The sequence below is a fragment of the Grampus griseus genome (assembly GCF_964374135.1).
Source record: "Grampus griseus genome assembly, chromosome: 17".
NCBI classification, from domain to species: Eukaryota; Metazoa; Chordata; class Mammalia; order Artiodactyla; family Delphinidae; genus Grampus; species Grampus griseus.
In genome coordinates, this window is record NC_139011.1 from 36,112,060 (window position 1) to 36,139,171 (window position 27,112).

Sequence of the window (27,112 nt, forward strand, 5' to 3'; positions counted from 1 at the left end):
ATTACTTTATCATTTGAAGAAAGTGTTAAAAATAGCTTTTAGAACTTATAATCAAATAGCTTTTCCAGCCTGTGCCCTACCTAGTTATGTACATACGTCATAAAATTAAGCACACACACACACACACACACACACACACACACACACACACACACACACACACACACACACACACACACACACACACACACACACACACACACACACACACACACACACACACACACACACACACTGATTTACCCTAACCAGAGGTTTCCGCTTCCCCCACCCCTCATGTTCTTTAGGAGAAAGAGACAAATGAAATTCCAAAATTGGAGAGGCAGGATACTGCTGTTATCAATACTTTTTATTAAAAATAACAAACAAAAAACAACTTCTAGAAAAAATGGTCAGGACAAAATTAGCCCAAACATTTAATATTTGTAATTGTCCAAATAGTAGAATTATTCAGATTAGTGATGAAACTGGTAAAATTCAGTTTGCAAAGATAATACTCATTACACTGGATTTACTAAGACCAAAGAGTATACCAACACTGTAGAGAATTTGGAGATATTTTTAAAAGAACAGAAAGAAATATAAATTGTCCACTTTTAACCCTAGAGTATGGTATGTATTACAGCTGTCTATATATTTGTATATTAGAATCATAGTCTTTCAGAACTAAGGGGCCTTAGACATTACCTCATCCAATCACTTTAGCTTTCAAATAAGGAAGTTGAAATTCAAAAAGTAGACAGACTTGACTAATATCAGACTAGGTTAATATTTCCCTTCTGTTGATGTATAGCAATGAGTATTTTAACCAGTTCAAAAAATTTTTTTTGACAGTTGGATATCTTTTTTAAACCTATTTAAAAATTTTTTCATGTCTCTGGGCCCTCTTATACCCATCATTTTGCACTGTGCTTTTCCTACCTTCTCCCTATTGGTGTATTGTTTGCCCTTCTGAACAAAGAGTGCCTGGAATGGGCTAGTCAAAATGTTTTAAATCTTTTTTCTTTAATTGGAAAATGGAATGAATAATGCTTTTTCTTTCTGCAGCAGATTTTTTTTTTTTTTTTTTTTTGTGGTACACAGGCCTCTCACTGCTGTGGCCTCTCCCGCCGCGGAGCACAGGCTCCGGACGCGCAGGCTCAGTGGCCATGGCTCACAGGCCCAGCCGCTCCTCGGCATGTGGGATCCTCCCGGACCAGGGCACGAACCCGTGTCCCCTGCATTGGCAGGCGGACTCTCAACCACTGTGCCACCAGGGAAGCCCCAGCAGCTTATTTTTGTAATGGATTGAGTAATGAGTATTATTTGTAATGAGTATTATTAAAACCACGTAGTACCATTCTCTTCTACCTCCCAAACAAGAATAGGCTTAAATAGATAAATGTAGCAGGTGTATGTTTGTGAAGATGTTTAAGAACTATCTCTTTGGGGAGGCTTTGTGGCATATGGGAATAGTTTATTCTGAACTTTTAGTTTATGTTTCTAGGCGATCATAGGAATTATGTTAAGGATAGAGCTCAAGGTAGTATATTTGAGTCTTGATAAGCATTCACTTTCCAAAAAACTTGCTGGAAACTGATAGGTGCCTATGTTAATGCTCTGTTGAGTTACCTCCACCTCCCCCATATATAAAAGTAGTTAAGTTGAAATTATTTACCCCATTTTCAATATTAGACCACTTGTCATAGGTCTGTAGCTATATAAACATAACAAGGCTGAAAACTATATTTATGTTGGAGAAATTTGTGTACTATAATGATGTATTCCAAACTTGCAAATGGCTAACTATTCTGATGACATTAGACAAGCCATTTCAGAGCCAACAGTTTGTTTCATTTTATTTCTAAGCTTAAGCATGATAATCTCTTTTTAAACAGTTCTATCCAGTAAATGGTTCAGTTACATTTGTGCCATCTCCTCAGATATTTGTAATAGTTATAGCTAATATTTGTTAAGTGATTAATATGTCATACTGATGCTGGATTCTTTATATATTTTATTTAATCCTAGTAATAATCTTGTGGACTGTAGGTTATTTATTATTCCTATTTTACAGTTGAGTAAACCATCTTAGTAATTTAATGCAATGTCACACAGCTAGCTAATAAGTGTCAGAATCTGAACTTGAACCCAAACTTTGTGACTCCAAAGTCTGTGCTTTACGGTCTGAATAAAAAGATGCTATCATTACCCCATATTTGTATAGTATTTTTAAAATTTCCCGTCCAAGCTACTCGTAATTTATTCCCTCATTTTATCTTATCTTGGGTAAGATAGTTGTGTCTGAAACAGACAACCCCAAAATCTCAGGCGGAACACTATAAAAGTTAATTTCTCACTTACACAGAGAACCGTGTGGATGACTCAGGTATCCCAATTCCTTCCATCTTGTGACTCAGCTGTCCCCAGAGGCCTACTTGGAGTCAATCACTAAAATTACTATATTCAGCCAGCTAGGGAAGAGGGAAGAGAGAGAGCTTAAAGGTTGATTGAAAGGATGATTTAGGGACTAGTCCTGGAAAGGGCGTACATCATTGTACTCACATTGCACTGGCCAGGACTGGATACGTGGCTGCATCTAGCTGCAAATGGAAGGAAAATGAAACAGGTGGGTATAAAACATCATCTCTGCCACAGATGATACAGAAAGGTTATTGCTGAACTAAAGCCACAAAACCACTTGGTAGCTATCTATAGAACCTAGATTTCTTAGATCTGCGTATAATAGGCTCATGTTTCTGAGGAGACATTCCAGTTATTAAACGGCTTTTTGGTTGTATTTCTAGCACCGTTGCTGACTGTTTCTCATTGGGCATCAAACATTTTACTTCTTTGTGCCTGTTAAATAGGAATATTGTTATTGACTTACCTTATGAGGAATGATAAACTTAAAAAAAAGTTTTTCCGTGGTAATTGCCATTTTAAGTGAAGATGACATTATTGCTTTATAATATCTTTATATTTATACTCAATTGTCCTTTGAATATACAACAGTTAGCCTTTACTTGTTAGATTTTGTTTTTTAAACATGTGATGAGTTATTCTAGGCTATCTACATACCTTATATTTATTCTTGCATTCTGAATCTGAGACATTTGTTTAGGGATGAACGTTGTTTTTTAATGTTCCCCCAAACTTAACTCTTTTGGAAGGAATTGCAACTTCAAATCTTAAAGGAATAAAAGTATGTTCTAACTGAGCTAATAGTTATGAATATTGTACTAATAATATAAATTAGTGAGAACAGACACAATTTACAGAAACTGATGGTAACTTTTACTGGCAAATTAAATTCTGCCATCTCTTCAGTAGCAGTTAACCGTTTGTTATACTTCAGACTCCTTGGAGAATCTCTTGAAAGCTACGGATTCTATCTCTAGAATATACTTATATTCACAATTTAGTACACAGTTTTAGAAATTTCATGTATTTCTCTGAAGCCTATCCATGCATTAGCTGCTATTTTTAAGCATTTTTATCCTGCTCCAAAAATTTATTACCATGCCTATTATATTTTTACTTTAACAGACTGTATAAAGAGATGTTTAATGAGTCAGAGTTTTTATAAGATTTATAAGGGGAGTCTGTCTCCTTAATATTATGTGGACAGCAAGAATTATGCCCAGAGCCTGCACTGCTGCTGTAGCTGAATTTCCAACTATATTGTGGAATAGATTTATTAGAGGAAAATATGACATTTCCACATTTGACATTGACAAGATGAATGACATAAAATAACTTTAAACATTTAAATAACCTTTTTGAGCAATATCAAACTTCATTATAATGAACTTTAGTGATTTATCACTGTTCAGAGAAAGCTGTATATGAAAATCCAAGTAATTTAATGCCTCAAATTTCTCTTAATGAACTGCTTGTTCAGATGTACAAAGGTCTGTTTATTTGGGGCCAAAATTAGCTTGTGTGCAGATACATCATTTCTAGTACATCACTTCTAGTTGTGGTCGATCAAAGGATGGCTTATGATAGTTAATTCTGTTTTTTGGTGATCAACTACTACCAAATTGTACCTAGGCATATTTAAATTTGTTATGTTGTTTGCAACTCTGTATATAGGAAATGCTATGGAAGATAAATATTTCCTTTTTTCAGTGCCTTTGGAACCTTTATTTAACACTAGAGGAAGAGCAAGGCCAAAAAAGTGAATTAAGTTTCAAGGATATCCCCCACTATTTATTTACCATATTTGTTTCTGAAGTTATGCACAGTGAGCTAAATTAATTTCTCTATACTAGATCATTTGGTCAGATAACTAGTGATTCTTCTTTGTACAACTTAAATTGTCTGCTCTTTATTATACTAGAAAACCATTATTACTGTGAAAAATAGAGTGCTGTCAGAAGCACATATTTATAGTCTTTTAGAAAAAAAGCTTTAAATGGGATATTGATAAATATTTGTTCAGATTATGGGACTATCATATATGCTCAAATATAAAATCAAGTCTTTTTTCTTTCAAAATTATGCTTATGAAAAAAGGGAATCACTTTATTATAATTTATATCCTTGCCAAGTCACTAATATTACTGTTTGGGGAAGACATAGTCTGAAATGTCTTTATTCAGTGCTTGGTTAGAATGCACTAGAGTGAAAGTTCCACCGAACAAGGGCCTTGTCTGTCTTGTTCACTATTATATGTCTACCACCTAGAAGAGTATTTGGCACATGATAGGCACTGAACATATTTGTTGAAAGAGTAAATGAATTAATGATTATAAAGAATAATGAATTAATGCATGCTTAAGTTAAAATTTCCTTTGACAGCATCGTATACAGATTCAAGAATACTGTATCTCAGATCCTTTGGTAAAGGTCTCCTTTGGAAAACCGCCAAATGTTTTTCCCCCAAAGTGTATACAGCTTTCCTCTTGAGGAAAAGTTCATGCAGCACAGGGCAGCTGAAAATCAAGCAGAAAACTAAAGTCTTACTGGCCTAAGGTGTCAAGGGACGGAATTTGGGACTGCCGGAATGGCTGGAAATTGAGTGGATAAATCCCAGAAAGGAGGGAGTTGTAGTAGGATAGCCCTAAAATCTATGAAAAAACTCCCCTGAAATACCTAGGTGACCCCTGAACTCTGCAGAAAGATTCTAAGGAGCTCAATGGAAAATAATAGCAGTTAGGCTGAAAAAGCTGACTATAGAGATTTTACCTGCTACTCTCTGCAGGGGAGACAATTTGGTGTTTGATTCCCACCAAATTAAGGGGTTTTAAACATTTGTGCCCAGAGACCCATTCTAAAACACAAAACCAGCCTCCATAAGTTTGACTTTATTAGCCAGTGATTTAACTGCCAGGTATAATAAAAATCCTCACTCTTAGGAGCAGATAAGAAGCTGTAAAAGTCTCTACTGCATAACATCCACAAAATCCAGTTTATAATAGACAACTACTAGACATGTGAAGAATCAGGATAATGTGATTTAATGTCAAGACTATCCACCCCAAAATGGTAGCTGACCCTAAAATTAGCAGAATTAGCAGACTTTAAAGTAACTGTAATATATTCAGTGACCTTAAGGGAGATGCATGATCATGATGACTGAATAGATGGGCAATTTCAACAGAGAAATAGAAACTATAAAGAAGAATAAACAGTCTAGAACTGAAAAGTACAATATCTGAAATAAACATTTTACTGAATGGATTTAACAGCAGATTGGAGAAGGAAGAGGAAAAAGTTGATGAACTTGAAGCTAGATCAACAAAATTTGCCAGTCCAAAGAATGGATAAAAAAGATTACAAAAAATGAACAGAGCCTTGATGGCCAGTGGGACAGTATCAAACTAACATGTGGGGCTTCCCTGGTGGCTCAGTGGTTGGGAGTCCGCCTGCCGATGCAGGGGACACAGGTTCGTGCCCCGGTCCGGGAGGATCCCACATGCCGCGGAGCGGCCGGGCCCGTGAGCCATGGCCGCTGAGCCTGCACATCCGGAGCCTGTGCTCCGTGGTGGGAGAGGCCACAGCAGTGAGAGGTCCGTGTACTGCAAAAAAAAAAAAAAAAAAAAAAAAAAAACTAACATATGAATAGCAGAAAGAGAGATAAGAGACAGACATAGCAGATAGTCGGGCAAAAAATATGTTCATTGAACCCCAGCTAGGATAAATAAAAGGAAAACCACATCTAGGCATATCTTAATCAAACTGCTGCACATCGAAGATGGAAAGAAAATGTTAATGCAGCCAAAGGGGGAAAAAACCCACATTACTACAGAGGAATTACAATATCAATGAAGGATGACTTAATCAGAAATGATTGGAGACCAGAAGACAATGGAATGACCTATTTAAAGTTCTGAAAGGATAAAGCTATCAACCTGGAATTCTATATTCAGAACAAAATATCCATGAAAATGAACGTGAAATAAGGACATTTTTCAAATAAACAAAACTTGAGAGAATTCATTGCTAGGAAACCTGCAACACCAAGAAATGCTTAAGGAAGTTGTTCAGGCTGGAGGGAAATGACATCAGATGAAACTTGGATCCACAAGAAGGAATGAACAGTACCAGAAATGGTAAATATGTCTATAAATAGATTTTATCCTCAGAAAATACTTTGTAAGCATATAAAGCAATGAAAGAAGAACTTGGTAGATGTGACTAAATAAACATCTTAAACTTCTTCAAAAATCACAAAATTAAAGGGCAAATATTAAGAGGAAGTAAATATGAAAGATTTAAAATCAAAGAGGACCATTAATGTTCCAGTGTTAAAATGGGTAAAAAATATGAACAGATAAATCATTGAAAAAATAAAGAGGGCTGTAAGCGTGAACAAACGTTCAATTTGTTTAGTAATCAAAGAAATGGAAATGAAAGTACTTACTTTTTTTTGCCACTTAGAAAAAACTATTGAAATGATATAGGGTGTTGATGAGAATTCGGGGAAGTAAGCACCTTTCCAGTTGGTGGGAGCATAAATTGGAATGAAACTGTTGGGTAGTTTATTTCAAGAACATATTTTGGAAGTCCATACCACCTAGGTAGCAAGAAATTCATACACCAAGAAGTAGCCTACCAAATTAGGTCAGAGGTAGGTAGAAAGGAGATCATTATTCAATAAGTGGTGTTGAGATAACTAGCTAGCCATTTAGAAAAACTCACATTTTGATCTCTACTTAGTCCTAACATGAAAATAAATTGAAATGAATGAAAGATGTAAACAATAAACAAATCATAGAAGTACCAGAAAGAAACATGAGCAAATTTTAAAAATATAATCTTGGAGTGAGCAAGATGTTCCAAGACAGATATAGAATCCAAAAGTCATAAAGAGAAAGATATGTTAATTTGAACACACACACACAAAATTTTAAATTCCTACATTGGAAAATTACCATAGTTTTTAAAAAAAATTATTTGACACATAATAACAAAGTTCCTTTACATAAAAGGCCTTATACCAACAGCAGGATATGAACATGTGGTTAGTTCACAGAAAATGAAATGTGACTTGGAAACGTTTGAGAACCACATATAATACCAAATATATAGTCATTAAAATTTTTTCTTTATTCCTCATCTTCTCTCAACCTCTCAACATAAGTATATATGGCTGAAAAAGTTTAATGGCCTGTTATGCTTTTGTAATATAAAATAGTATTTTAGTAGCATCTAAAATAGAAAGTCTCGTTTCTTTATGTTCTTGATTCTCACTTGAGTATGAGATAGCTCAGGCTTCACTAGTGACCAGAATTAATGATCAATAGAGACTGTGCTGGGAATCTCTGTACCTATTCCCTCCTCACTTCAAACAAACAGAAACAACTTTATACTTAGTCCTCTTTCTGTTCTCTTCAACAGTGCTATTAAGTGTTTTTGCATTCTACTTTTATTACATTCATGTTTTAGAGGTGCTGAACATCTGGGTGTCAGACATCAGTAAAAGAAATTGAAATCAGAAACCGTTGGTACTCTTTGCTCTTATACTTAGCGTTTATCAACACAAAATTACTGGATTTTCTCTGTCTTACCTTTGCGAGAAGTAACAGAAGAAACCTAGTTTTAGCTGAATAACAGAGGCAGAAACAGATATTCAAGAGTATAATGGGGTTTTCTCTTGGTAAATTAATTTCTTTATTGTCTATAAACTTTATTTTGCCTAGCCTTCTATCTCCAAAATACCCTTTCATGAGTCTTAAATCACATAGGCACGTGGGTGGTTAGTAGATGCTACTAAAACATTTGTAGTTAGGAGATGTTTATTGGTTGAATATTTTAAATCTGTAATTCTTGAAGTTGTATAATGTCAGGATATTCAACATGTCTTATTTATCCTGTGGCACAAGGGTCCCCAACACCCCTAACCCACGGACCACTGCCAGTGGCAGCACAGCAGGAACCGGGCAGCACAACAGGAGGTGAATGGCAGGTGAGCAAGCGAACCTTCATCTGTATTTACAGCCGCTCCCCCATCGCTCGCATTACCGCCTGAGCTCCACCACCTGTCAGGTCAGTGGCAGCATTAGATTCTCATAGGAGCGCACACCCTACTTTGAACTGCGCATTCGAGGGATCTAGGTTGTGCGCTCCTTATGAGAATCTAGTGCCTGATGACCTGAGGTGGAGCTGAGAATATGATGTTAGCACTGGGGAGCGGCTGCAAATACAGATTATCGTTGGCAGAGGGGTTTGACTGCACAGAGACCGTAATCAATTGCTTGCAGACTCATATCAAAACCCTATCAGTGAGTGGCAAGTGAAAACAAGCTTAGGGCTCCCACTGATTCTGCATCATGGTGAGTTGTATAATTATTTCATTATATATTACAGTGTAATAATAATAGAAGTAAAGTGCACAATAAATGTAATGCACTGAATGCAATGAATCCCGAAACCGTTTCCCCACCCCCGTCCATGGAAAAATTGTCTTCCATGAAACCAGTCCCTGGTGCCAAAAAGCTTGGGGATGGCTGCTGTAGTGCTTGTGGGGTAAAGATTCTTTTCACAGTTTAAAAAGCTGGATGTAGTAAGATTGTATCACTTACAGAGAATCTTACAGCAATAACAAGCCAAAAGCAAAGATATGAACAGAATCCTCAGTTCCTCACTTCCACTTATGTGTGTTCTGCATCATAATTTATTTATCCAGTGTTTATTAGGCACCTACAATAAGTTACAAGTTGTATTAGGTACTAGAGATACAAAGCTTGTCTTACATTTCACTTCAGCTAACATTTAGCATAGTGCCTGGTTTTAGCACGTGCCAATTTCACTTCCTTCTCATAACATCTATTTGAAGTAAGTGGTATCATCCATATTTTGTAGTGGAGATCACAGACTCAGGAATGGACATTATCTGAGATTTTATAACTAACAGTGGCTGACCAGATCTTGACTCCCAAATTCTCTTCTTTATACATCCAGACTGGGTGTTTTTTATTTGCCCCTCCAGATCCACTCCTCATCCTTCCTTGACTTTCTCTGTGCCCCAGAGGAGGTTGACCTAGTCTAAGGACTGCCTCACTTGGGCTCCTTTTTTGGTTTCTTGTTGGATTTAGCCAGTGTGAGGCATTGGCGGATATTGGAGATCCAGAGAAGAGAGAAGCTGGGTATTTATTCTTCCAGTTGCCATTTGACAGCTCTCTCCCTGCTCCTTCTTTCAGAAAGCTGGCAGTGGCTTCCTGAGGACTTTGCCATCCCTGTTAGTTCCTTTAACCCTACCCACACCTTTGTAAATGAGCCCTTCAGTTATCTCTTTGAAACTGCTTTGTTTTTTTGCCAGGACCCTGACTGATACATAACAGCTTTTCAAACATGGGCTACTATTTTGTATGGATTTGAGTTTTCTAACTGTTTTTATCCTGTGTTTATAAGTTGAGCATTTAAAATCTGCAACACATTTTCATGTCAAACAATATTGTAATTGTTTATTAGGTGCTTCACCTGGAATGGTCAACTTCCATAGTTTTTACGAAGAATTAAAAAATAGCGTGCTGCCAAATTAGATGTATTTTATGATGCATCAGTACGAAGTTATCAGCACTTCTACTACATCTTTGGTCCATAAAGCTTTGACACGTCGTAGAAATACCTTTGTTGTGGGCTATTCCTATTTCTTAATTCTGTATTCCTCAAGAGGTACAAAAAAGTTAGAATCAAAGAGATCTTGACTTTAAAGAGGTATAAACACTGTGGGCTAGAGAAGGTTAGGTAAGCAGGTTCAGGTCTTTGTCCTTCATACCAGTCTCAGGTGCTAGTCTTCAATTTAAGTACATAAAAAGGTCAGGAGGTGGGGCTCCTTTGCCAGCGATAAAAACTAATTTTTCAACCAGTTTCTTCAGGGGGATGAAAGTGTGTAGCAGCAATTGGCAGAGAGTCTTCGTTACTTGTTGGAGTTGTGCTAGACTGGAAAAGAGGGGGAAAGAGAGCCATTTCTCATATTTTAATTAGCCAGTGATTGGAATTTCTTGTGACATTGATGTTAAGAGAATTGCCTCCTATATGATATTAGATACTTGGTTGAAAATACATAATATGGGGTCTACTTGTATTTTACTCTCCTTTTCTGTTTCACTAAGCTCTTCTGGCATCTGCAGTTACAGATCTATACTTTTATTTAGAGGGGAAAGGTATCCCCACTAAGCCAACAGCCATAACATCATGGAGGCCAACCTCAGTTATCTTTTCCCCCACTGCTTTTCTTCATGTTATCGATGTGTTGTACTTCGACAAATCCTTGTGATAGTAAATCAGTTTAAAGAATATCCAAAGTTGGGGATTATTAGGAGTTGTATATATTTCAAATTATATCATTAAGTATATTTACTGCCTCTCATCTTCTGTTCCTGCTCTGAAATGATGTAAACTACTCTAGGTTTTTAATACATAATTTATTTTGCATTTGATCCAGTAGACCTCATATTTGTCTTTGTAAACTTGGTGTGAACTAATTGGACATTTTAAAAAGTAGAGCATGTATATGCCTAGGAGGCATGACAGTGAAATAACAAGATTTTTTCTTGTGCTTATGAAATAGTATCATCACTTCAGTGACATTGTGTCATTTTAAGAAATACTCATTTGGTATTTATTCACAGTGTCTATGTTTCTCACTTCATCTTGGCTGTGTGTGGTATTAAAGAAATCGCAATATTCAAGTTCTACATTTAAAACCTTATTAAAACATTGAAGGTAATCAGGGCAGAAAAACAAGTGAACACTGTAAAAATTTCTTATCTGAGTTATAAAATGTGAGTACAGTTTAGTTAGGAGGAGAGAAAAGGGAGTGGCATTTCAGACGGGGGAATGGCTTGAATAAGGCATGGAATTGAGGGATAGTTAAGACCAGCCCTAGATGATATGTAAAATATAATTGTCTTTTGTTTTCTGCGACAATTTTTGAGATACTGATAGTGACTGGAGTTGTTTCTTGAAGGCAGCTGCAGACAGATGATGGTACTGAGGCCGAGATATCAGAAGACCTGAATTTGACCCTGAACCCTGTTATTTCCTAACTGTGCAACGTTTAACCCTCTCTGCACTTCAGTTTTCTCATCTATCAAATCAGGATAATACCCATTCCATAGGGCAATGAAGTTTAAATCAAAAGTGCTTTAAAAGCACTTTAAAACTCTACTGTGTAGTGGTATTATTATATACAACATATTTTCCCTTATTTTTCCAACCAGCAACCCAGCTCTTTGTTTTAGAACTCAAATAATATTTTTGTCTTAATGGTGTGTGCATTTATGAGGCCGAACATAACAGTAGTACTTACAGATTGATACAGTTGATAGTTTAAAAAGTTGAGTTCAAAAAGAATAGTACTGGGGCTTCCCTGGTGGCGCAGTGGTTGAGAGTCCGCCTGCCGATGCAGGGGACACGGGTTCGTGCCCCGGTCCGGGAGGATCCCACATGCCGCGGAGCGGCTGGGCCCGTGAGCCATGGCCGCTGAGCCTGCGTGTCCGGAGTCTGTGCTCCGCAACGGGAGAGGCCACAGCAGTGAGAGGCCCGCATAACGCAAAAAAAAAAAAAAAACCCCAAAAAGAATAGTACTATATTAAATGATGCAAATAATAGATTTTTATTTTTCATTGGAGAATAAAATCAGCTTTTTCTAAAAATAAGTAAAGTTTCTAAATCACTGAAAGTTTTTTTTTATAATTTCACACATTTTTGTCATCTGTTCAAATTGGCAGAATTTCTGTAGTGCTTTTTTTTTTGGTGGTTAAGGGTAGTCTCAGAAATCCAAGTTAGTTTACTAGTTTCTAAGTGTTTATGCAAATAAACAGTTTGATTAAAAACTCTTTGTTGTGGGTGAACCACATAATCTTAATTTCATATACCACTAGAATAATTAGGTTTAGTTCTTTACTTAATACTCTTGAGTCTCTGATTTCCCATCTGCAAAGTTAGAGTAAACTTTATGTATATGGCTAAAACTTGTATATTGTAAATCACTGAGAGGAGGGGAAGGAGGGACGAATATGTCCACACTTCAGGGTGGTGGGGTGAAATATTGACTATATCTTTTGAATCTGCTGTTATGCAGGGCCTCTTATTAATCTTGTAGGTGGCTTGCAAGATGGCTTCCTTTCTTTTTAAGATGAATTCTGTAATAGCCTATAGTTTGTCATAATGTCTGAAAGACTCCCTCTAAATCTGGTGAAAATGGACTCCGCTGTTTTCAAGAGTTGTAGTAACAGAGACAAATTTAATATATATAAGTTTATAACTATTGGTTTTGTGATATATATTTCTTCTCCAGACATATCTCATTGAGTACAGAGACCCGTGTCTATCTTGTTTATGGTGGTAACCTCCTGAGGTTTAGCACATGCTAGGCTTAGACTTTAACTTTGAAATTAAGCCAAAGTCCCCTTGATTGAGGCATTCCCAATACTGTTGAGTCACATGCTTTTAGACACCTTTCATGGATTTTTTCTACAGATAGTCATTAATTTATGTGGGTTTTTTTAATGTCTCTCGTATCTCTATACATAGGGTTTTAAGTACTACCTCACTATAGCCCCATAGGCTGAAAATGACTATAAACTGAGGTTTTTTTTTTTTTTTTTAATGGCACTTTTATTTTCAGTGCCTAAACTAATGAAAAGCAAGGAGCCTTGTTTTGGAGGCCAAGCCTATAGAATTCTGTTTTTAAGTGAAAGTGTTTAGCAGACTCTTTAGAATTAGTGGTTCTTGACCAGCGTGTGCAACTAAATTACTGAGGAACATTTTCAAAATATACAAGTTCTGGACCACACCCTCAATTTGATTGGGTAGCTCTAGAGTGGAATACATTTTTTGTTGTCGTTGGTGGGGTTCAATTAGCTGGGTTTTTTTTTTTTGCGGTACACAGGCCTCTCACTGTTGTGGCCTCTCCCATTGCGGAGCATAGGCTCCGGACGCGCAGGCTCAGCAGCCGTGGCTCACGGGCCCAGCCGCTCCGCGGCATGTGGGATCTTCCCAGACCCGGGCATGAAACCGTGTCCCCTGCATCGGCAGGCGGACTCTCAACCACTGCGCCACCAGGGAAGCCCTTAGCTGTTTTTTTTTTAAAACTATACGCAATAGATGCTCATGATACAATTGTAAACTATGCAGAAAGCAGAAAGTGAATACTAAAGATTATTCTCCCCAAGGTAGCCATTGTTAATGGTTTAACATTTTTCCAGAAATTGTGTAGGTACATGTAAACCTCTGTGGGTGCGTTTTTTTCCACAAATGGGTTCATACTATACATACTATTTTGCAGTTATTATTGTTCACTCAGTATTATGTAGCGAGATCTTTTCCTTATCATTACATGTAAATTGTGGTTGGCTCCTTTATTTTTACCAGTTCCCTGTGGGACACAAGTTATTTCCAGGTTTTGTGTGGGGCTTGTTTGCCTTGTTTTGTTTTGTTTGCTTGTATCAGCTAGGCTGCAGTGAGTTTCCTTGCACAGTATTTCTTTGCACACTTGTGTCATATTTTCTGAAGGATAAATTTTACATGTAGGATTGCTGGTCAAAGCAATTTTGAAGTTTAATAGATAGTGCCAAATTGGTTCCCCAGAGTTGTGCTGATTTGCGGTCCTCCCAACAATATGTGAGGTGCTTCTTTCAATACACGTTCACCAACCCTTTCAACCTTTGTGAGTCTGATGTGTACAAAGATGGTGTATCTAGTGTTTGAATTTTCATTTCTTTAGTGTTGTTGAACACTGTTTCCTATCTTCCTAATTTTTGTAATTCTTTTTCTCCAAACTTCCTCCTTATATCCTTGCTCATTTTACTGCTAGGTTGTACATCTTTTTCTTACTTATGTGTAAAAGCTGTTTGTATACTAAGGAAATTTGTTCATTGTTATACATGTTTTACTAATTTATCACATCATCCTACTCTGTAGTATTTTTTACCATATAAAAATATTAAATTTTTTAGTATTCAAATTTGTTTCTTTTCCTTTGATGCCTGTTTATTTGCAGAATGTTTTAGAAAGTCTTCCTAAGTGGGATGACAGTATGTTCTGGTTTGCCCCTGTTATCCTAGTTTAAATATTAATAGCACCTCCATTCACTCTTACTAGGTTCTTTTTTGGATAATGAATTATATGGGTATCAAATTTCTAAAAGTGTGTTTTGAAAAATTCTCCAGCTGATATTCATTAAATACCACTGGTTTAATGTTTTAAATGATAAATTCTTAGGACAGAATCCCCAAGATAGAGTCCCTCTACAGTTCTGTTCATTGATACATATATTGAACCCTGGAGTACAGAAAGCATTTTGAGATGCAAGAGAAAATAATAACTATAAAGAAGAAAATATGCAGAAATTTTTAGTTCATTTACCATCACACTCTATATTTCCCTCAGAATTAAGGGAATATGCTGCAGATGATGGGAAAATATAAACTGATAGACATGAGTAAAGTTTGCCTGAGTGAAATTGTGTGGATATCACCTCAGGGAGTTTTTTTTTTCTTTGACCTTTAATCGTGGTATAACAATCACTGAGAAAAATGCATTAATCATGAATCTGTGGGTCAGTGATTTATCACAAAGTGAACATACCTTTGTAACCACTATACATGTGCCTCTTCCTTTGTGCCTCTCCTCAAAAGGTAGCTACAGTACTGACTTATAACATCATAGATTAGCTCTGTCTGTTTTCGTTTTGTTTTGTTTGCGGTACGTGGGCCTCTTACTGTTGTGGCCTCTCCCGTTGTGGAGCACAGGCTCCGGATGCACAGGCTCAGCAGCCATGGCTCACGGGCCCAGCTGCTCCGCGGCATGTGGGATCTTCCCGGACTGGGGCACGAACCCGCATCCCCTGCATCGGCAGGCGGACTTTCAACCACTGCGCCACCAGGGAAGCCCAGCTCTGTCTGGTTTTGAACTTTATTTAAATGGAATTATACAGTACACATCCTTTTATGAGAGATTCATTCTTGTTTTATGAGTAGCAGTATTTTGTTCATTTTCATTGCTTTCTGGTATACCAGAATATACCAGAATGTGGAATGAATATACCACAACCTGTTTATCCATTCTACCGTTGATGGAAATATGGGTTGTATCCAGTGTTTGGGCTTATTATAACTAGTGTTGCTGTGAATATAGTTATGTAGATGTTTTGGTGCATGTGTGCATTCATTTCTCGTGCATTCATATCTAGGAGTATAAATTGGATAATAGAGTATCCATGTGTCCAAATTTGGTAGATACTGTTAAACAGTTTTTCAAAGTAGTTTTCCAAACTCCTACCAGCAGTCAACATCTTTGCTAATATTTGGAAATGTCAGTTGGAATTTTAGCCATTTTGCTGGGTGTGTAGTGGTCTCTCAGTGTGGCTTTAATGTGTACAACAAATGATGTTGAGCACTTTTTCATATTCTTTTGTGAAGTGCCTGTTATGTCCCTCACCCATTTTTCTATTATATTGTCTGCTTTGTCTTGTTGACGTCTAAGTATTCTTTCCATATTCTGGATACTGGTCCTTTATTAGTTTTATGTGGCAAATGTCTTCTCCCACTCCCTTAATACTGTCTCTTCATTTTATTGTAGTCCAATTTAACAATCTTTCATTTTATGGTAAGTACTTTAGTATGTTTGGTTTAAGAAATATTTTTGTTGAAATATTCTCTTCTGTCAACTCGTAGAAGCGTTATGATTTTACTTTTCACATTTAGATCTATGAACCATGAATTGATTTTTATGCAGGGGGTTAGCTATAGGTCAAGTTCCTTTTCTCTTCTCAGATGGTAACCAGTAAAACAGTACTATGTTGTTTTTGTTTTGTTTTTGACAAGGCCATTCTTTATGCTCAGCAGTGTCACTTTTGGCAATAAGTTAAGTATCCATGTGTATATGTGGGACTTTTTTCCTGGACTGTGTTCTGTTCCACTGGTCTTTGTATCCATCTTTGTGATGTACCACACTGTCTTCCTAATTACTGTAACTTTATAATGAGTCATTATATCTGGCAGTGTAAGAGCATCCCCTGCCCCCCCGACACTTTGTTCTTCACAATTGTGTAAGCTCTACTTAGCCATTTGTATTTGCATGTCCATTTTATTGTCAATTTTTTTTTAACTCCTAAAGGCAGTGGGAATCATTGAGGTTTGAGTGTGATAAAAATCATAAGTTTTGTACAAGATTTTTTTTTTTTTGGTGGTACGCGGGCCTCTCACTGCTGTGGCTTCTCCCGTTGCGGAGCACAGGCTCTGAACGCGCAGGCTCAGCGGCCGTGGCCCACGGGCGCAGCCACTCCACAGCATGTGGGATCTTCCTGGACCGGGGCACGAACCCACGTCCCCTGCATCGGCAGGCGGACTCTCAACCACTGCCCCACCAGGGAAGCCCTGTACAAGATTTTAAGAATAAGGTCAGCTCAAATCTAGACTCTTAAGATTAAGTAATATCCGTGTTATATCAGCATTGGTTTTGTATTCTCTTGTAGACTACTCAATAAACTGGCCTTATTTAAAAAAATCAAAACCAAAAACTAATGATTAAAGAGCATACTTGTTTGAAGTTTCATAGAGAGTTTGTAAGTTTATTAAGAAACATGCAATTAAATAATCTTGGTGTTTTTGTTTTGCTTTTCAGAACATCTGTGATAAGTCTACCATAAATTGAACTCCTTCAAGAATTCTCTGAAGGAACCAAATAGGATTTTCTTACATCATGACTTAATCTGAATGCAAGAACAAGAAACAGGTTTTATCTCTAAATATAATGAAGGACTGTGTGTAAACACAGACCCTGACTCAATTCTAATGAGCATTTTAGACATGAGTTTACATCGGCAAATGGGTTCAGATCGAGATCTTCAGTCTTCTGCTTCATCTGTGAGCTTGCCTTCAGTCAAAAAGGCACCCAAAAAAAGAAGAATTTCAATAGGCTCTCTGTTTCGGAGGAAAAAGGATAACAAACGTAAATCAAGGGAGCTAAATGGCGGGGTGGATGGAATTGCGAGTATTGAAAGTATACATTCCGAAATATGTACTGATAAGAACTCCATTTTCTCTACAAATACCTCCTCTGACAATGGATTAACTTCTATCAGCAAACAAGTTGGAGACTTTATAGAGTGCCCCTTGTGCCTTTTACGGCATTCTAAAGACAGATTTCCTGAGATAATGACTTGTCATCATAGATCTTGTGTGGATTGCTTACGACAATACCTAAGGATAGAAATTTCTGAAAGTAGGGTTAATATCAGTTGCCCAGAATGTACTGAACGGTTTAATCCCCACGATATTCGCTTGATATTAAGTGATGATGTCTTGATGGAAAAATATGAAGAATTTATGCTTAGACGGTGGCTCGTTGCAGATCCTGATTGTAGGTGGTGTCCAGCTCCAGACTGTGGGTAAGAAGATTTTGTTTGATTTTTCTTGAGTTAATTTTTTTCTCTGTGGATAAAATAAGAATTTGCTGACTGTTACTCAAAAGAAAAATCTTAACATGCCAGGTATTCATTCATTCAGTAGACAGTAGACAAAAATATGTTGAGTATGTACCATGTGTCAGGGACAATGTTAGATATTAAAGGCAGGAATCTTGTCTTACTCATTTTTATATTGTCTTTGCATCATATATTCACTTAAGACTGTTTTCAGAAGAAAAGGATAAGATGGTAGAGTGCAGGATCTAGTCCTATTTATTTTCCCCATCCATTTGGAGAATTTTTATTTTGTTATAATAGATGAAATGAGCAGACATTTTGTTTGTTTGCTTTTGGTGGGGGAGTCACTCGTTTAAACTTAAATGACCCTTTTGAAAGGCACCTTAATGCGTGCCACAGTATGATGTGTTCATGAGTTGATGTGTTCTTGAGACACAAGATCTAGAGGTTATGTAATACTTCATTTGCCTCAAGTTTTTGAATTACAAATACCATTTTCCCAATATTTAAAGTAAAATAATTTTGCTTGTATATTTGGTTATTATGTTAACAGCAGCTCCGGTTAATAGGGTATTTACCACGTATGGTTGTCAGAACTAGAAAAAAATAGTCATATGCTTTTCACGAATAAGGAAAGCCATAAACCCTGGATGAGTTTAGCGTACCATTAGTAAGCCAGAGATTATAAATAAGAGTTTGGGAAAACCCAGAACTTCCAAGATTATCTGGGTATAATCAGAGACAAGGCTGAAATGTGAGTTTGATTTATCAAATGACAATTTCAGGACTCTGATCAAATCCATTATTAAAAACTTATTGAGCAGCAAATTTTCAGATTGTATTTAGTCTACCAATTCCATAATTTTAAGTGAGAAAGGTAATAGTATGTTTCTAGCCTGTGCAAATTCCACCAGTTTTCCCAGGTATCACTGGCACTTGACTGTCCACCAGGGATTTCTGTGAAACATAAAGCATTAAAAATATTAGATTATCTAATTATTTAACATTTTATGAATTCATTAGTTGTGTGAAGGACTCGGAGGTACTGTTCAGTATCACATTTGTATTATGATCTCCTATACTGCAGGATGCTTGTACTGTAACATAAATAACAAAATAATATATTAAAGATACTATCTAAACTGGGCCAAGGTTGGCTGTGCTTCCAGGTGTATGGTAGAAGCAAACTCTGGACCTGTGAAGGGTTAAATTCTCAAGAAAAAGATGGGGAGAAAATAGGGATAATGAACAGTGCCTTTAAATAATTTGAGCTAGAGAAGAAGAGCTTAGGTACGATTGTATCACTCTTGATCCCGTGGACCCCTGCAGAATATTTTCACTAATGCAGGTGTGTACATTCATTAGAGTAGATTTCAAGTTGATTACAAATTTTAGGTTTTAAAAAAAAAGCCTTTTGCAAGTCATTATAGCAAATACCCTATAGCAAGAGTTCAAACAGAAGTATTTTACATTTCATCTGGACAAAGTGTGATTTTCTAACTGTCTTTCATGGAACCCCAGGATAAGAGGTGTTTCACAAGTTCCTTTAAGCATTTAATAGCTTTAAAAGAAAATGTGTGAAAATGATGGAACAAATTAAAAGGAGGCTTTCGTGTCAGAACCTGTGACCAGGAGAGATTGAGAGAGTAAATCCAGGAGCACAAGCTTTCTGGTCACTAAATAGGTATGTTCTCCTGTGCTGGGTTGATGGATCATGTCATCATAGTGGATAATATCAACACTATCAAGCTAATAGAACACAATAGATAGGGCTGACGTAGATTCTCACTTGTCTAAGAACTTGATTTGGGGACTTCCCTGGTGGCGCAGTGGTTAAGAATCTGCCTGCCAACGCAGGCAACACGGATTCAATCCCTGGCCCAGGGAGATCCCACAGGCCACAGAGCAACTAAGCCCGTGCGCCACAACTACTGAGCTTGCGCTCTAGAGCCCGCGTGCCACAGCTGCTGAAGCCTGCGCACCTAGAGCCTGTGCTCTGCAACAAAGAGAAGCCACCGAGATGAGAAGCCCGTGCACTGCAACGAAGAGTAGCCCCCGCTCGCCACAACTAGAGAAAGCCTGTGCGCAGCAACGAAGACCCAATGCAGCCAAAAATAAATAAAATAAATAAATTTATTAAAAAAAAAAAAAGAACTTGATTTGGGGGGAAGAATGCCAAACCAACTGGGAAAGGATTGATTATTCACCATAGAGAATTGTGAAAATTAGCTATTTAAGGGGAAAAAATTAGATTGTCACCACATATAATAAATTAAAACAAAATCAAAACAGATTACAGAGGTAAGTTATATAAATAAAAGGACAAAATTAAACTAAAAGAAAATATAGATTGATTAGATCACTTACTGCTATTATTATTTAGTAAAATTGAACACACATCCTGTAACTTAGAAGATCCACTCCTAGTTAAATGCCTCAGAGAAACTCTTTACTTGTGTGCCAAGAGACATCTAGTTAAGAGACATTTTTAAGAATGTTCATAATAGCAAAGAAACAAACAAAAAAGTTCATTAACAATAAAATGGATAAATGCATTTAGTCTCATGGTTACCTCTTGTGAGGAAGAAGAAGGGATGTGAACTTCAAAGGGGCAATCAAGGAACTTCTAAAGCCACAGATAAACAAGGTAACCATAGGTTCTGGTTTGCCCAAGATAGTTCCAATTCATGCTTATTGTACTGGTGTAAATTTTAATAGCATTACCTTTCTTTTTCAGGTGTTCCAGTCAGGTTGTGAATTATATGATCACCCTACTGATACTATTCTTAACTTGTGTGGTAGATTCAGGGGGTATTCATTTTATTATTCTTTATAAATCCTTTGGAGTATATGACATTTCTCAGTAAATTAAATTTTTTTCATAATCTCATACTCTAAGGTATTTTGCACATTTTCTTCTTATTGAGACATCATTGTTAAAAAATAATATGGCTTAGGTATTCTAAGTATTTTGGAGAGGAATACATGAATGTTAACTCAAGTATAAAATAATCTTAATAGAAACACCTACTTTAATAGATTCCTTTATCATGAAAACCACTTGATTGTTACATAAGTTTAACAGAGAATTAGTCTTGATTAATTTGGCTATAAATTAATTTTTGGTTTTGGTGGTTGTTAGTAGTCTTACGCACAAAGGACAAAGAAAACATGTCACAGAGATTAATCACTTTGTGTATTTTCATTTGTATTCAATTTATGCTGGCTCACTAGATTAGTAAGAGCATATTTTATATACTTGATTATGTTATAGGTTTTATGGTTGTGTTATGTGGAAAAGATCACCTGTGACAAAATTTATACATATGCTTTGAAAACATAGAATACTGCATAAGACCTCATTACAAATTACAATTGTACTTGGCATGAGTGTGGACAGACCTGATTTTGAATCTCTATCCTATCATGTTTTAAGGATTGAGAAGGTTTTTAATATTGGTAGCATAATTCCTAGCACACAGTAAGCTTTTTATAGTTCTTATTTATCACTCCTCATCTCCATTTCTGAAGTTTTGTTTTTATTTTTTTAAATCAGACAGTTCTTCAAATATTTACTGCACCTGTGTGCCAGGTACTGGGAATTTTTAATAACTAACAAAAGATGAAAATCTCTGCCCTCTTGGAACTTATTAAAATCTTTGGATTCACAGAGAGAAATTTCTTATTTAAACTCCATTTATTACTGAAATCTGGCACAGAGGATACTGGTAAATATCTGACTGTTTGACAGTTATTCATAGCAATGCATAGCCAGTAGTACGTACTAGGACCACAGGCATGCGTGTAGTATTTTAATCCCTTTCATTGTACAACACACTTAAAAGACTTTTTTCTAGAAATGCTAAATGTGAAATTATGTTTTCCTCTTGCTTTTGATACTTACCAAAATGACCATTTTCTGTATCTGACACCAGTTTTACTTAAATATGTAGTTTAACACACTGAGAAATATTGCCCTTAGCTCAGAGTAGAAAGAAAACCTGGACCTGGTTTCTATTTGAGACCTCTGAGGGTTTCTGACCTAATAGTCTTTCCTCTCTTCTGAGGGCCAGGGCAGATTAAGCTTGTTTAAAGGACAGTATGTATTTCTGAAAACCCCTCTTGCGAAGGGGTCTAGGAGGCCAAACCTGTGTGCTGTGATTTAACCGGGGTGAAGTTATCTGGACTGCTTCTAGAACATGCCAGTTTATACAGGTTCAGAGAAAAATCTGGCCATGGCTGAGGAAAAGAATTACAGTGAGGGACATGTAGGAGGGGAAGCATAAGACCTGCCTTGGATAAAAATATCTATTACCTCTGCCTAGGAGGCTTAGTTTGTACATTGTCTAGGCAGATAGCAAAAAACTGGCACCTTGGTTTCTGTCATCACTTGTTTCAATTGGCTAAGACTACCCTTCTACTAGCACACATTATCCATGTCATCTCATGTGAGTGCTTTTGACTTTACAGGGGAGATTTGAATATGCAGGAACATTTATTATACTAGAATATAGTTAATGATTTAATGTCTGTGAGCCCCTCAAGAGTAAAAATAAAAAGTATTTTTTTCTTTATAACCACAGGTTAACCACATGCTCGATAAAGTGTTATTGAATGAACAAATCTGAATATATGCCATTAATGTAAATCGTATGTCTTAGGAACAGTTAATAAACCATTTTTAAGCGGTGTGCTCAACTATAATCAGGTTTGTTAAGCTTTGAGCTGATTTACTGACATTTAAATGGCTCTAAATAATAACTTACTCTGGTGGAAGATACTGTTCATAATGGACACTGTTCATAATGGAGTGGCACCATAGGCTTAGGAACTAAGGAACATGTATTTTTAGAATTTTATTCTATCTATATGACTCTCATTCCCGTCCTCCAAAGAAGAGTTTTAGCCATAACTTGCCCGTCTTTTGACATGCTGGAAATGCTTTTGTAGGCTAACCTTTTAGAACAGAGAACAGGTCCAACTTTGATTTTCTCCCGAGGAAACAATACATGTGTCTGAGAAAACAAGAACCGAGTTGATACATAAGACACAGGAGACATATCAGCTTTCTTTTACTTCTTTTAATTAGCTAAAGAAGTTAGCTTTAGATATGCATCCCAAATGGCCTAACACTCCACCCTGAAATTAGACAGACTTCTGCAAATAATCTGGGCGGTTCTCTACAACCGTAGACCTCCCCTCCCCTACAGCATGTACTTGAAAGCAGAACAGAAAGCATCCTCTCTAGGAAAGCAGATCCTGAAAGGGGGGACCAGGAGATGAGCCTCACTTTGTCTAAACCGTCTCTCAAATATATTAATTAAGTCACTCCTTTTCCACGGAATAATAGTAACTTCTTGCTAATGGGATCATGAGCCTGTTGATTTGAATATAAAACTTGACTTTTCCCCTTAACTGGATCAAGTAATTTTGGTATTTCTGATTATATTTTCTTTGTTCTTTAAAGGTTGTGTTGAAGCTTTGTGCTTTTGGGGGAAAAGTTATCTTGGACTCCTGGATAATCTTTCTTTTCTTTTTTCTCATTTTTTAATTAAAAATTTTATTGAGACTATTATATCTTTCTTAGGATTCCATTTGATGTTTGGTATAGTTTGTTGTTCTTGTTCCTTCATGAGGAATTTGCTCTAGGCAGAGTATACGACCCTAGTTGGTATTCCTACCTCCTCACTACTAATTTGTGGAACTCTAGTACTGTGAAACACTCCCAGGAAACACATGTCATGGTCAAATAAATTTGGAAAATAATGTTTACTATATATGTACATTATTGGTATGTTAAAAATTATTTTAGCAAATCCTATAGTAAAAAAACAAACAAAAAAGTACTTTAATTTTGCTTAGCATGTCCCTAACTTGACCATTGAGTTCTTTCTTAGTATGTTTCACCTGTTAACAATCCAACAAATAGAAAATATTTCTGGAAAAACTGCCTGTTTCAGTCCTTTTCCGTCTTTCCCACTTTCTTCCTATCCCTCCACTGCTGCTAAGTAGGAATGTTTAAACATTTCAAGTAACTAGAGATCTTCAGCTGAAAAATAGAGACAGAAAGTAAGACCTGAGTTAAATAAGGGATCATAGAAGGAAATGGAACTATCTTCTGAACCAAGATTTGTGTACTCTTTAAGCCAGAGATGTTTACTTAGTTAACTAGTATTATTCAGTTATTTCTGTGACCTTCTGCTGAGCCTGTTATTTTCTCAAATAATACCTAATGCATTAGAGCATTGAAATTTTTCTTTAAAGCAAATATTTTGTATTTAATTTAGTTTTACCATTTGCTTCCATTATAATTTGAGAGCTGTTCTCCAGTGGAAAATAAGTTTGGCTCCCACACAATGAAAATCATCTTCAAGAGTCCTGACATTCTGTTTTCAAAATATGTGAACGCTAGGTACATTTAATTGCTCGATATATAATAGAATGTGCTTAACACAGTTACTAAGATTGAATGTGTATGAAAACGGAACACTTACATAGTAAACTCTCAATAATTGTTAGCATAAGAAAAAGGTTCTAGACAAAATACCCTAACTTTTATAGTTATCAAAATTCACAGTCATGAAAATATTTGGTTAGTATTGTTAAAGATAATCCTGTTTTTCTTTGGAATTTGCTTAGATTGAATGGGACTTAAATGTTTAGCTCTGGGGTAGGACATCTTAGCTTTTCTATTTAAAAAAATACTGCAGGGCTTCCCTGGTGGCGCAGTGGTTGAGAGTCTGCCTGCCGATGCAGGGGACACGGGTTCGTGCCCTGGTCCGGGAAGATCCCACATGCCGCGGAGCAGCTGGGCCCGTGAGCCATGGCTGCTGAGCCTGCGCGTACGGAGCCTGTGCTCCGCAATGGGAGAGGCCACAACAGTGAGAGGCCCACGTACCGCAAAAAAAAAAAAAAAAAAAAATACTGCAGAGTAGCATAAAACAAGTTTGATGTACTTTATCTCTAACATTTGAGTACATATGATGTGCTGTAAACTAATTCTCTCTTTTCCTTTCCCCCACCTCTCTCTCCTCTTTCTCTCTCCTCTCTTTCTCTCCCTCCCTCCCTACACACACACACACACACACACACACACACACACACACACACACTGTTTTATTTAAACAACATAACTTTTTGTTATTACTAATTTTTAAAAAATTTATTTAATTTATTATTTTTGGCTGTGTTGGGTCTTCGTTGCTGCATGCGGGCTTTCTCTAGTTGTGGCGAGCAGGGGCTACTCTTCGTTGTGGTGCGCAGGCTTCTCATTGTGGTGGCTTTTCTTGTTGCAGAGCACAGTCTCTAGGCGCGTGGGCTTCAGTAGTTGTGGCTCACGGGCTCTAGAGTGCAGGCTCAGTAGTTGTGGCGCATGGGCTTAGTTGCTCCGCATCATGTGGGATCTTCCTGGTCCAGGGCTCGAACCCGTGTCCCCTGCATTGGCAGGCGGATTCTTAACCACTGTGCCACCAGGGAAGCCCTATTATGTCCTAATTTTTGAGATACATCAAAATCTACATTTTCACAAAAGCCAAGTGGCCAGATGTTTAATCAGTATTCATCCAAGGTCAAAGTCAAATATCACCAGTGATGAACTTATGAGATACAGGAATAAATATAAAATTTTATTTTAAGAATTTTTTAAAATTAGCCATCATATTAAATGTTTGACATCATGATGCGGGAATGGTAATTAACTAATTAGCTAACATGTCAGCTGTTAGTTTGCTCCCGGTAATTACACTGCATATTTTAAAAATTCTAAATAGATATCTATAAGCAGTCATTTTCAACAAGCTTAAGTCTCTAGACTCAAAACTTTAAGTAATTTTTATCTTAAAGCAGTTTATAAAGCTCTTTGGAAATCTGATTATTGAAAAGAAAGTATGAGTCCTCAGTTTTTTCGCCATAACCCTTCATGTTTTTATGGGTATTTTGCCAGATTTTGGAACTTGTGAAATTTTGAAATGGCAAAATTGACATTCTGCTTTTAATTCTTCTTGTCAAGATGTGAAGAATTCCCTAAAAGGGCTTTTTCTTGAAAGGCTGTCTCTAGATAGCCTAAATCACTAACTAGAAATTAAGTCAGTTCTTAAAAGTTTTGCTTAGTGATATACTAGTACACTGAACAGCCTCTACAAAGGTTAAAATTATGATATAGCCCAATTTCTGCTAATCTACCTCATATATTTTTATGAATATTTGTTTTCCCAGAAAGAATATTTTCTTCCTAGATTTATCTAGTTAAAGCAATCTCGATGTTCATATTTACTGTAAATCTGTTTCCCTATTTAATTATTTGGAAGTTCTTAAGCTTGTGTCTAAATTTGGCTTTCACAATCATCACTAAGAATTACTGCATTTTATTCTTGCAGCACGGTGTACATTTACACTTCAGTTGTCCAGTAAGATTTCACCATATAAAGCAGTAAGCTTTTTACTTACATTATTTATATAGATGTAGAAATGATAATGGTCATTAATCAAGCATAAATGCAGAGGTACTAGAAATGTCATTGAAGCAGTCATTTGCTTATTTGGCCTTCTAAAGGTCAAGGCCAAAGCTGAAGCTGTTTTTGGCTGAATACTGAGGCTAAGCCAAACTTTAGTGAATCCCTATTTTATGTTTGGGAAAACTTAGTTGTAGGGAGATTGCGTAGCTTACATAAAATTATACAGGTAATAAGTGGTAGAAGTGGAGTTTGGTAGTCTAAACTTTTCTTCTGCTTTTATAAATTGTGACTGACTTAAAAAAATAGTTGGTCATAACATAGTCCCCTACACACACACGGGTTTCCGCATTCTGTCTCTCGCCTTCCCTCCTTTTTTCAAGAAAAAGTAGGATAGAGAAGAGGTTTAGAAGAGAATGCCATTTCCCTTTTACTGAAATTACTACTATTATAAAGACTGCTTTAGATTATGACTTGGGAGAAAATAAAGAGTCTTTCAAGAATTACTTTCTTTTTATTGAGACTCCAATGAATAAGCGGTCAGGGAAATGGAACTTTCCTAGATTACCCTGTGTTGGTTTAAATTGCCTTTAATTCAGTCGTGTTAGAACACATTTATGATAGACAATGGTAGTTGGAAAATGGCCTATCAAAAATAAATTGGGGGCTTCCCTGGTGGTGCAGTGGTTGGGAGTCCGCCTGCCGGTGCAGACGACACGGGTTCGTGCCCGGGTCCGGGAGGATCCCACATGCCGCGGAGCGGCTGGGCCCGTGAGCCATGGCCGCTGGGCCTGCGTGT

At 36.8% G+C, this 27,112-nt stretch overlaps 1 protein-coding gene across 2 annotated transcripts in view; it reads left to right on the forward strand.

Annotated features, from left to right (window-relative positions):
• The window catches only part of RNF19A (ring finger protein 19A, RBR E3 ubiquitin protein ligase), a 58,513-nt gene that overhangs the window by 9,026 nt on the left and 22,375 nt on the right, over positions 1-27,112 (forward strand). For both annotated transcript variants that reach the window (XM_082675198.1, XM_082675199.1), the window contains exon 2: positions 17,062-17,827. In XM_082675198.1, coding sequence (XP_082531324.1) covers positions 17,154-17,827 — 674 coding nt within the window. In that variant the 5' untranslated portion in view covers positions 17,062-17,153. The remainder of the gene's footprint in view (positions 1-17,061; positions 17,828-27,112) is intronic.